Source organism: Bos grunniens, chromosome 19 (assembly GCF_055505025.1).
Source record: "Bos grunniens cultivar Pamir isolate PY7600 chromosome 19, Bosgru_T2T1.0, whole genome shotgun sequence".
Taxonomy (NCBI): domain Eukaryota; kingdom Metazoa; phylum Chordata; class Mammalia; order Artiodactyla; family Bovidae; genus Bos; species Bos grunniens.
The window spans coordinates 42545128-42557750 of NC_141183.1; the positions used below are offsets into that span (position 1 = coordinate 42545128).

At 41.0% G+C, this 12623-nt stretch overlaps 1 protein-coding gene across 8 annotated transcripts in view; it reads left to right on the top strand.

The window, feature by feature from the left end:
- SSH2 (slingshot protein phosphatase 2) overlaps positions 1–12623 on the top strand; it is a 246720-nt gene that overhangs the window by 174462 nt on the left and 59635 nt on the right. For all 8 annotated transcript variants that reach the window (XM_086359934.1, XM_086359930.1, XM_086359931.1 and 5 more), the window contains one exon: positions 11226–11329. In XM_086359934.1, the coding sequence (XP_086216060.1) occupies positions 11226–11329 (104 nt within the window). The remainder of the gene's footprint in view (positions 1–11225; positions 11330–12623) is intronic.

Here is a 12623-nt window from a genome sequence, read left to right on the forward strand (position 1 = left end):
CAGAAACTGTGTGAGGTAATAAGTGGTTTTTGTTGCATTAGGCTTCCAAGTTTTAGGGTAATTTATTATCTGTCAGTAAGATAACTAGTCAGGAGTCATCCTTTATAGGACAGGGTGGGCTGGAGAAGGCATCAGAAGAGTATATACAGAGCAGAAAGAAGAATGACAAGGAAATGATCAAAGATGACATATGTAAGAGCTTGGAAAAGACTAGGAGCCCACAAACGAAAAGCATAGTAGCAGTACTAAGAAAGTAAGACTATTAGGAGATAGAAGGTTATCAACAAAGTCAAATGATCAAGAAAGATGAGGACTGAACAGCGTCCATTGGATTTGACCAGCCAAAGAATATCTCCGTTGGAGTGCCTTGGAAGCCGAATCCCATATGAAGTGGAGACACTGAGACCTGTGTCACTTGCCCTTCCCTGTCCCTTTGATCTCATCTTCTTCCACACGTCATTGACTCACCACACTTGAGTGCTGTTAACTTCCCTGCTATGGTCCAAACCAGCCAAGTACACGTCAGAGCCTTTGCATTTGCTGCCCCGTCTGCCTTTAATATTCTTTTCCTAAACAGCCACACGACTCCCTCCCTTACTTCCTACAGATTTCTGCTCAAATGTCACCTTATCAGAGAGACATTCCCCGAGCATATGTTATAGCACAGATATACACAGCAGCCCTCTCTTTACTCTGCTCAGTTTTGCTCCATAGCACTCACCATCATGTGAAGTCCAAAGGGGCAGCCACCGCTCAACCGTGGCCAGTTGTTCGTAGGTGTGAATGCCGACATAAGTGTAATTTTCTGATCTTTCAAGAGAAGCTGGAAATTCTGATTTTTCAGTATAATAAGTTGTCAGTGAGTTTCAAAGCACTGTGACGGTCAGACGATCTGTCTGTTTTAAGAGAGGTGAGTCAGGTAGGGTAGGATATCTAGCAGAGGATCTCAAACTGGGATTCAGTGTCTCAGATGCCAAGAGGAATGAGTCTCTTTTAAAAAGGAGAATGTGATTTGCTAATGCCTGTCAGGGCTCCAGGTGCTAAATGAAAAGCAGAAACTGATATTAAGCTAAGACTAAAGGATTTTGTCCCTTGGATCTATCACTCAGGAAATCACTGGCAAACTTGGATGGGAAGGACTTTCAGAGGTGGGAGAGGAGCAAGATGGCTAGGAAAAATGACTGCAGTGGAAGAAAATGGAGACAGAAAGTATATACTCCTTTTTAAAGAATTTCAGTAATAAAGGAAGAGAAACTTAGGAACAGAAGATCAAGTAAGGGTTTTGTTTTAAGGATGTGAAAGAACAGACCTGAGCATGTTTCTGGGCCAAGGAGAAGTCACTCAAAAGAGGGTGACCAATTGATACAACTAGGAGACAAGGAAATGGGGTCAAGGATGCTGGTGACTTTTGACAGCTGGATGCATCATCCTCTCAGGTCAGAGAAAGGAGATAAGTCTGCAGAGGAGGGAAATTAATTGGGAGCAATCACACCAGCTAATCTCCTCCATGGTGTAGAAGACTAGGTTAACTGGAGAGTTGAAGAAAGCAGGAGTTGCGATGGGACTTGAGGAGAGCAGGGAGGGTTTGGAGCAGGCAGGGGAAGAAATTGGGGGTGGGGGAGGGGTGCAGATCTGTAGGTGTTAACTGCCCAGCTTAGTCAACTCACTGTTGTTGCTGTCATCTCTGACACCTCTGTCACTGAGGCCATGGATGTGCCCTAGCATCCAGAGGCACAGTTTCATAATCTCCTTAAGCATTTTTGGGGGCTGCCTTTCATTTATTGAGTATATATTTATTGCCCATCTGCTTAGTGTCAGGTACTGTGTTAGACACTAAATAAAGAATATTAAACAAAGCAATTGTTCCTGCTCAAGAAGCTTGCTGCTTATACAGATAATCATAAATAAGTCTCATCAAAGAATACTATAATTTTAAGCTGTAGTATTATGAAAGGAAGTCAGGAACAAAGAGAACAGATGGTAGGGAAACCTGTTAGGAAATAAGACACGGGACTAGGTTGGTTACGGAAGGAAGAAAAGCCAAAAAGAGGTGGATGACTTGGAAAGAAATCGAGGAATTGAGGGCCTGGAGTCTCCACCAGGTTGAAGAGTGAGTGAACACATGAAGGTCACAAGAGAGGGAGTTGCAATCAGTAACTGGGAGTTTGATTTCTGAAATCAAGTCTGTTAAAAATCCAGTGCCTTTGAAAGGGATTCTGGGAATTCGTTTAAATGGAGCCTAGGTGACAGTCTGTGAGGATCAAGAGGAGAGAGATTTGGGGACCAAGCTGTTGGGTGTTCATCTGTATGAACAGTGGAATCTCTTAAGATTGTTGTAAGAAGCAGGGTGAAAAGAGAGAAAATTGAGCAAGGTAAGGAGTGAATTAGAGACAGTGACAAGGGTGTCAGAGGCGACAGCAACAGAGAGTAGACGGTACCCTGAGCCTCACAAGAGGCTTTGTGTGAAAGTGAGAGAGAAATAGTCAGAAAGCAGGGGTTGACATTTTGGCCAAGTGCTTAAAAGCCCAACTTGCATTCCTTCTGCAGGTGTGTTTTAAATACCTGGAAAAGCATTTGTTGAATCATGCAAATGAAATGATATTTCAAATGCTGAACAGTTTGAGTTAATCTCCTTTTGTTTTGTTTAATCCCACCAACTATTTTAAAATTTGGTGCTAGGTAATGTGGGTGATATCTCTTGGGTGACCCGTAAGTACATCCAGCATGTTACATACTGAGAAAGAACCGTTAAGGTCATTTCGTTTTTGGTTCGGATAGCTTTTAAGCTTTACCTTTTTAAATGAGAAGTATGTAAGTCTAGAGTTTTGGGCCACAGCACTGATAAGCTTTATTAATTCAGCTTGTAACGGAAATGGGTTCCTTTGAGCTGAGGTGGTTTCTCCCCTCCTCCTCGGAGAGCTTTTGGAAACAAAACTCCCCCTACACTGTCAGTCATCAGAAGTGCCTGAAACCAACTCCTTTCATAGGCAGCTAGGGGTTTTTTCTTGGGGGGTGGGGAGAGGGATGTTTGTTTTTATTTTTTTGAGCAGAGGTGGGTAGACTTTTGGCAGATGACTGCTGCAGATGAGGCTGAGACTTGCTAGAGTGGCTGCAAAGGGACGGAGATTGGAAGGCGGCAGCAATGTCATGAGTCCTGGTCTCTGAATCTTAGCTCACACTCAGAAGTGTTTGGGGGCGGGAATGCTCACTATGAGTCCAGGAGCAGTGGCTGCCTGGAGGAGCTGGAGAGAGTGCCTGCTCTTCTTCACGTACCCAGAGATTAAAATGATTTTATGTGTGTGCTGGTTTTATAAAATGTGCTAAATTAGGCCCACCTACTACCAGCTGGAGCCATGACCTGGACCCTCTCTGAGGGCGCTCCAACTCTGACCTGTCATTATTTGGTAGTACTTCAAAAATCCAAACCGACAGCTAAACACTTTAGATCCCTGGAATCCAGGAGGTCAAGTGTATATGTGAGCAGACAGCATCTAGAAAGACACACCTTTGGTCTGGGAGAAGACTGCAGAGGAACCCAGAGCTAGGCAGACAGCCACTGCTTTTCACATGTCGACTTGTTTGCCCTCCTGCCTAGGCTTCATGGTCTTCCTTTATTTATTTATTTTTTTTAAGCAATGTTTGATATCCAACAACCATACTAAAGGAAAAAGAAACTACATGAAAGTGTTTGCCTCATGGGAGTATATCTAAATCATGGGAGTATGTCTAAATATTTCCCTATTAAGACCTAAACTTTTGTCTTCAAGATACCATGAAAAATCGAGCCAGTATATCACACCAGGCTTTGCAGTGAAATCCTGCCTTTGTTCTCGTTAGATAAACTGACCAGATGTGTTTTTAGCTGCTGGTTGCTTCAGATGATTAAGTCATCAAATGTGTCCTATTTTGGTAACCTCTGCTGCTGCTGCTAAGTTGCTTCAGTCGTGTCCGACTCTGTGCAACCCCATAGACGGCAGGCCACCAGGCTCCCTCATCCCTGGGATTCTCCAGGCAAGAACACTGGAGTGGGTTACCATTTCCTTCTCCAGTGCACGAAAGTGAAAAATGAAAGTGAAGTCGCTCAGTCGTGTTCGACTCTTAGCGACCCCATGGACTGCAGCCCACTAGGCTCCTCCGTCCATGGGATTTTCCAGGCAAGAGTACTGGAGTGGGGTGCCATTGCCTTCTCCGTTTGGTAACCTCTAACTTAGGATAAAGGGTTACGGTGCTGCCCTGGGTTTCAGATGACTTGGACCTTCATCTGAGCTCCACTGCTACCCAACTGTGTGACTTTGGGCAAGCCGTTGGATTCTCTGAACTTCAGTTGATGTATCAGATTCTCTGTTGCAAGCTCAGAAATGAATATTAACTATCTTCAGCAAAATTTTTCTTAGAAGGGTGTCAGAGCTTACCTAATGGATGGGAGGCCAGAAGACCAAACCTAGGAAACAGGCAGGAGCCAAGGACATTCAAGGAAAAGCCAGAGTAGGCACAGACTAGTCTCTACCTTGCCACTCTCCCCGTGGTGAATGTGACCATCCCCCACTTTCCTTACTCACTTGGGTCGCCTGCCTGAGATTCAGGAGGCAGTTTCCAGCTGGCCAGGCCTAATCCACATGCCAGCGTCCTGCAAGGCCCCTTGCAGCTCCAGAGTTGGAAGGTCACCATGACTAGGTACATTGAGGGAGATTCCCCAAGAGGTGACTAGGGTGACAGGCAGGAGAGCTCTCTATTACTGCTTGTCAGCCAGAAACCACAAATGGCAACCCAGACGTACCCCCGTCTCTAGAAATGGGAAGGTTGAATTGTATGGCCGGTGGTAAAATTGTTGATCCTAGATTGTGTTTCTGTCTGGACGTTTCTGAGATGCACATGTTTGAGGCAAGAATGAAATAGTTACAAGATCTTATCAGTAAATGAACATTCAAAATGATAAAGGAATATCCGGTAGCGGTGGGGCGGGGGGGTCCCTCTAATTTATGATCTGTAGGAAAAGGACCAGGAAGATTAGTCCTGATGGAATTTGTTCCTCAGCCTTGAACAAATAGACCTTTTTTCCTTCTTCGTAGGTTGTAGAAAAGTAGGAAAGATGGGTAAATAGCTGTATCTGAAGGTACTTGTGCTGGGCATTGTGCAACAGAGTTTTAATGGAAGACTAGCTAGGACTAAAATAGCCTGGTGGTTGTAGTTAGTGAATAAGAACTGGAGCCATAAGCTTTTCTCCCCTTTGCCAGTGATTGGTTTGCTAATGTACCCCAGCCTCTGCTTATCTGCTGATGGAGAAAAAAATCCTGCTGCTGCATTCACAGGCATGTGTCTGGGAGTTTATATGCGCCGGGTGGGGAGAAAGTTCCAGGTATCCATTGCCATTCCAACATTGTCACTGGAACTTACCACCTGTATGTTGGGGATTGGGTTGGGGATCGTTTAATTACAGAGAATAGTGCATACAATGTTTGGGTTTGGATTTTCTCTCATTGTAATTTCAGTTTCTTTAGGATTACAGAATCAAACTTTTCTCATTACCTGGAAGTTTACTATTGACTTTTGTAGCCATGTTTCATCCATCAAGCAACAATGACTTTCCCTTCCTGTTTTTTGAATTTAGCCAGACTTTTTCAGTAGGTGCTAGTATTCATAGCTCTGTAGTCGTTTGGCCTCTGGTCTGATATTTGAAACTTTTATTATGAAGTTACCTTCTCTGTGATGTGGTCACATTGACTGGGGACATGAATTCTTTTCCACCTAATGGGATTGACATGGCTGCCCTAGTACCTTGAATCTGAAAATCAAACACCTAAATAAGCAGAGAAAAGTTAATCAGGAAAGGGAGAGTGTTATGAGAACGAAATGTATTTGATAGTTTTCTCATAAATGAGTATTCTTCAAGATAAAAATATGAAACAGTTCAGGAAAATTATGTGTATTTGAATTTCACATAAATGCCAACAGCTTACCTGTGCAGTTATATTTTGTGCTTTCAGTATTACACAATAATTTACCTATGAGTTTTGGCTTCAGGCAGAAATGCCAAGCAAACTCAAGAACTTGGCATTAGAAACATTATAAACATGAAAATCCACTTTCTTCATTTTAATGTTAAAGTGAAAGCATTATACCCACTGTATGAAACTTGATTTCCCATAGTAAATTATTCATTTCATCTTGTGTGTTACATGTAAAAAAGAATAATGTCTGTCAGACTCACATGTAGCAGTTTGCAGGTGTGTTGCTTTATTTTGCTTTATTTTGACCAGCCTTCCTGCTGGTCATGGTTGACCACCACATTCTTCAAAAATTTATTCTAATCTCAAAACAGTTAAGTGTTTTCTTCCCTTAGTTGACCTTCTCTACACTTTGCCGGAGTAGAAACTGCCAGTTCACAAATTTCATGCTTTGGAAAGTGCTTTTGATTGGGAGGGATTGGCACAGAGTGCTTCCCCGAATTATTTAAAGCAGAGGATTCGTTCCTCTGTTTTTGAGACTAAAAATGCTACCATCATGCCCAGTTCTTTTCTCTACTATGCAGCCCATCTGGATTCATCTCTCAGCCAGATGTTCTTCATTCCCCTCAGTAAAGTCTTTCTGTTCATGGCCTTGGTCAGGGAACAAAAAGGGAATGCACAGAGCTGAGATCTGAATGAATTTCTGTCCTTTGCTTTCACTTCTGTATCTGCTTTTAAAATCTGTTCTGTTGAAAAGCTCTGTAGGGAAGACATCACGTTTCATCTTCTATAAACTATATCATAAAACTAGAACAGCATAGTAAAGACTGATTCAGAGCATGAATTTTCAAATCAAACCTTGGTTTGAATCCTGGCTCAGAGGATTGCTAGCCAGCTGTATGATCTTGGGCAGATAATTTACCATTTCTGAGCCCCTCAGTCTCTTATGTGTAAATTGAGGGTAAAAAATAGTACCCAAGTAACCTTGTTGTGAAGGTTAAATGAAATATTGTGAAGTGCTTAGCTCAGTGCCTCGCATACAGTTGGCATCTACTCAAGTTAGCTATTAGTAGCTCAGTTCATCTGTCAAACAAGGGATGATTTTCCATTTGATGAGCAGGTGATCTTAGGCAGGACACGAGTAGATGTTCTTCAGTTGTATCCCTGATAAAGACTGGAGAACTTCACTGTCACTGTGTTAGAAAGATGATCCTTGTCATTCTCTCATCAAGCAGCTAGTTACTCTCCATCTTTGGATTCAGAGCGTGTTCTTTATCTTGTATTTTCCTTAATATAGGAGTTAAGTCCTCTGGGGTTTGTGTTTAACTTGGGCATCTGTAATCATATGTAGATGGCTCCAGAGAATTTACTGGAGGAATCCTCTTCCTAGGCCAGACTCTAGAGAACTGGTCAGTTCAGAAAACGTAAAAAAGTTTTCACCTACTCTTCTCAATTTTAGAAACCAACTCTGCTGATTGAATCTTCAGCCAGCTGCTTCAGAAAGATGAATATTTACATAAATGAGTCTCTTGTTATCCTAGCAAGATATACTCAGCCTTTACCGTACACTGAAGTACATGTGATTAAATTTACATATTAGTTTCTTCATATGCAAATAAGGCATTTAATTTTCAAGTTGAAATCGATCCTCCTAAGCTCTGGTGGTTTCGAATTTTTTTTTTCACTTCTGTGCCACCATGCTGCCATCCCATCTTTGATAGCATTTATAGAACTTTGACTTTTTCTCAGTGATGAGAAGGGTTTTTTGTAATTAGCCACACTTTCATTCCTGGTCCCTTGTGACCAACACTTTTGTCCCCTTTATGCCACTTTTGTGATCACTGGGGAGTCAAAATTTGAGACCACAGAATAAAGACAGTTGATCATACCGTCCAGAGTACATCTGCCATGACTCTCTGGGGGCCTACGTTGCCCCTACTAGGGCAGCTCCCAGCCCAGCTGGGTCTGCTGTGCGTTTTGTTGTATCAGAAAAGTTTATTGAGATTTGTATAAAAGACTCAAATAGAATGGCATCTTTTCCCTTATACCAATCGTGACTTTGACTCCTGGTTTTTCTTTTATAATCAGGAATTTTCCAGGTAGCTTTGAGTTAAGCACTGACTCTGGTCCTCCACCCCAGCTCCCCACTTGTGAAAGCACTGCATACATTTTGAAAAAAGCACTTAGATATATTTTAAAGCATATGCAACAAATGTATCTAAGAGCAGTATTCCAGAGCTCTAAAAACCAGGAAGTTGGTGTGTTTGTCAAAGAGAAAGTACCTTTGTCTCACAAAAGGAATGACTGAAATAAGCTATCAACAAGTATACTTCTTTAGTGTCAGATGTAGAGACCACTTTGTGTACTGGAAACCAAAATGCCCCCAGCTGTGACTTGCCTGCTGATAGGTAGACTGGTTACCTTTATTTTTTATAAAATATTTTCATTTGTAAAGCAGACAGTTGCTGTGTTGGCAGAAGTGTGAATGTCATTTCCTGTCTGTGGTGTACCCCACTCATCCTGTCACTTAGACGTTGTGTTTTAGGTTGTTCCCGTAATGTGAGTGAAACAGAGTGACCCGCAGCAGGGTGACATGTGCACACCACGAATGTAACAAGAGACAAAACTTGTGCAACAGACCACAAGAGCGCAACGCTTTATTTAAAGATGAAAACAAAACAAAGGCAGCCCCTCCCAGCCAGCATGCAGAATTTTAAAGTGGCGTCTGTAGAGTCTTTGTTTTTAGAAGACAAATTTGAATCTGTTTGGCAAGTTACCTCAGAGGTTTATCAGCTTCACACCACATGATTCAAAGATAAAATGAAGTCAAGAACTGACATTATAAAGATGATTTAATTTCATGTGCCAATTAGTTTCTTGTCAAACATTTGTATTTTACAGTCCAGTAATACGCCACATATTTTTAATTCTATAATTTTCTTAACCTGTGAGATTACAGAATTTCTATTTTATTGTCCTAAATTACAATTCCTGTTGCAGTGATGGGTCAGAAAAAACTATATGTGGGTGGGGAGGAGGGGGAGAACCCTGGAATGAATTCATTTATTCATCAGATATCTATCGAGTACCTGATACGTGCTTGGCACTGTTTCCAGTGTTGAAGATACAGTGCTGAGCAAAATAAAAGTCTTGCTCTTCATAGAGTTTATATTCTATTATAGGGAGCTGACCACAATCAAATGTATAAATGAATACATATAATTTTAGTTTATGATAAATATCCTGAAAGAAAACAAAAGAGAACAACAGGATAGAGTATGCTGGAATGGGGGGAGGTGATGATATGGAGCTGTGACGTAGAGGGTGACAGGCCAGGAGAATAGCGTCCCAAGTAGAAAACAAAAAGCACAAAGGCCCCCAGAAGGGCCTGAAGTACAAAACAGAAGGAAAACTAGTGCATCCAGATCATAGTAAAGAAAAAGGGCGATGGTATAAGACCAGGGAAGTAACTCCTTATCAGCTGTCACAGGGCCTAGAAGTCCCAGCTAAGGACTTTGGGTTTTATTTATACATACAAAGGGAAGCTGTTGGAGGGTTTTAAGCAGGGAGGTGATATTATATGATATATATCTATATATTTTATTTTTAAAGCACTCTGGTTGCTCTTTGGTAAGTGGATCGTGGTGGTACAGAAATAGTTGCAGACAGACCAGTTTAGAGGCTTTTTGCTGATATAATGTCTGGGGTTAGTTTCACTTCAGGGTCAGGACGAAGAGGCAGAGGTATAGAAGAAACAAGACTGGCCATGCATGGGAGCTGGGGTGTGTGAGAACATAGGGGCTCATATATTATTACCTGTACTTTTGAATCGATTTGAAATTTTCTGTAATAAAACCCTTAAAAGAAAACATTTCAAACAGCAGTCTAAGTGAAAAACAGTGGTGCCCTGGACCATTGTCAGGGTGGTGATGGAGATATATGGACAAATTCAAGTCTCATAGGTCTTGCTGATGGGTTAGATATATATTGTCAGACACAGAGAAGCCAAGAATAACTGTTATATGTTTGTCCTAAACAACTTGGGTGGATGTGGGCAGGGAATTCAAGAGATTAGTTTTGGCAGTATAAATTTGAAATGCCAATTAGATTTCCAAGCAGAAATGTCGAACAGGCAGAGCAGTGTAATTTACAATACATTAACTAACCCTGACTGGAGTACTCAAAGACAGTCTTGGAATCCTTCATTATGTGTTTCTAAACTTTACCATTAATGGTTTATAAGTTCTATCCTTTTTGAATTCTGTAGATAACATTGTTGATATGAAATAATGCGGATACAATTTTGGTTTTTTTGTGGATATCCACTAGTAATTGTGCTTTGAATAGCCTCTAAGCGGTAATTCTCTGTCTCTGTTGAGCTATCATTCACGTGAAGGATCATATCACTACCCAAGGCACACTCTGTGAGGTGAACATACTTCCTGTGCACTGTGCCTTTTTAACGCCATGGAAATGCAAGTTTATGAAAGTAAAATTCTGAGTAACACTTTACTGCTATATGTGTGTATTTTAAATATAAATCTTTTTTTGCAAACTTATATCTATTGTTAGTAGCTAAGTATTATAACACATTTCACATCTGATTAAAACACTGTTGAAACACCATTATTGACAACCATAGATCTATGAGTTGTTAAACTAATATCTATTAAGGGCGCCAGTCCAAGAAGCTTCTTATTCTTACTGACTTCTCACAAGAAGCTCAATTCGTTTATGAATCTCTCTTTTATAGATAGAGAAACTTAGGCCCCCTAAACTCACTCAGGTAAGAAGTAGCAGAGTTAGGATTCAAACCCAGGCAGTCTGGTTCCAGACCCTTTACCCTTGTTTCTAGAACCTACCCACTTAACTGCTACTATGTAATGTACGCAGAATAGTGTGAATTTTGTTCCAGAAGAATTGTCTGTAGTAGACAATACTGTGAGTAACCAGAGTTTCTCTTTTTTCCTTTTTTTAAATTGAAGCAGAGTTGATCTACAATGTCATATTAGTTTCTGGTGTACAACAAAGTGATTCATACATATGTATACATGTTCTTTTCCATTGCGGTTTGTTACAGGATATTGAATATAGTTCCCTGGGCCATACAGTAGTACCTTGTTGTTTATCAGAGTCTCTTGATTTTATTTTTACTTCGTCCCATGAGGTTAGAACTTTAGAAGAGGAAAGAGAAAATAATCCCAAAGTCAGTCTTTATCTTACTCTTCAGTTTTTCTTCCTTAAAGTACTTATTATTTATTTGTACTTTTTTCCTTGTAGCATCAGCGAGAGCTTTCTAACTGTCAAAGGTGCTGCCCTTTTTCTACCCCGGGGAAATGGCTCATCCACACCAAGAGTCAGCCACAGACGCAACAAGCATGCAGGTAAAGCTCCACATATGCCACTCCTTTTCTTGGTTTCTTTGCCTTTTGTTTTGTCTTAGAAGACTGATTACCTCCATTGTCATTTCTCCAGCAGTTCTGTAATAGTGAAAGAAAGCATTGTACTATGCTGTAATCACTTTTCTTTCATGCTCATAGACCATTTTTCTGGCACTTAGCAGAATACCTTATACATGAAGTAGATGTTCAATAAATTTTTGTTGGAAAAATAATAAGGTACAAAAAAGACGTTAAGGACGTATTAATGTGATTTCTCGAGTAAGGTTTTGGTAATCAGCTAAAAGATGTTCAGATGTTTCCTCAAATCCTATGCAGTATCAACTGACCAAAGATAGTATTTGTTTTGGTCTGCTGTCTAGGGAGTCACAAAATTAATATGGTATATTACTAACTTAAAGTAAATTCAGTGTCACTATTGTGATAACAAAAGTTATTATATCACATATTTAAATATCAGAGTCTATGTCTTGATTGTGTTCACATTAAAAAGACTGAAAATGTAATTCAGAAGACATAGAGAAGCAGGGAGTCATCAAATAAATGTTCACTTAGGTATGGGTATAATGCTCTGATTTTGAAATAACCTGCTAATATTCTTCACCTAATAACAATATGAGGCTTTTTTCCCCACACCTCCAAAGAGTTCTCAGACGCTAACTGGGTATCCGGCAATTCAACTCATTTTTGACACTGTCTACCTGGAGGTAGTGTCAGATTCCACAAGTTAAGGGCTCTATTGTATAAGGCCGCCCCTCCCTATCCCACATTTCAGATGCCAGTCACCAGTCCAACTTGTCATAGATTGAATGTTCCAGTGACCCCTTCCTTGGGATTGTGTAATTTGCTAGAGCAGCTCATAGAACTCAGAGAGACATTTTACTTGCTGGATGGCTGGCTTATTATAAAAGGATATAACTCAGAACAGCCAGATGGAAGAGATGCGTAAGGCAAGATATTTGGGAAGGGGCAGTGGGCTTCTATACCCTCTGAGTGTACACACTCCCCAGTCTTCACATGTTCCTCAATATAGCAGCACTCTGAAACCTGCCCTCTTGAGTTTTTGTGCTGGCTTCACTACACTGACATCATTAAATTATTGGCTATTGGTAATCCATTCAACTTTCAGCCCCTCTTCCCTCCCCAGGTAAGGAAATTCCAACCCTCTGATCACATAGTTGTTTCCCCTGGCCACCGGCCCCCATCCCGAGGTACTCTGCTAGAGTGTCAGGTCATTAATATAACAGAAGACATCTTCCTGGCTCCCATCATTTGAGAA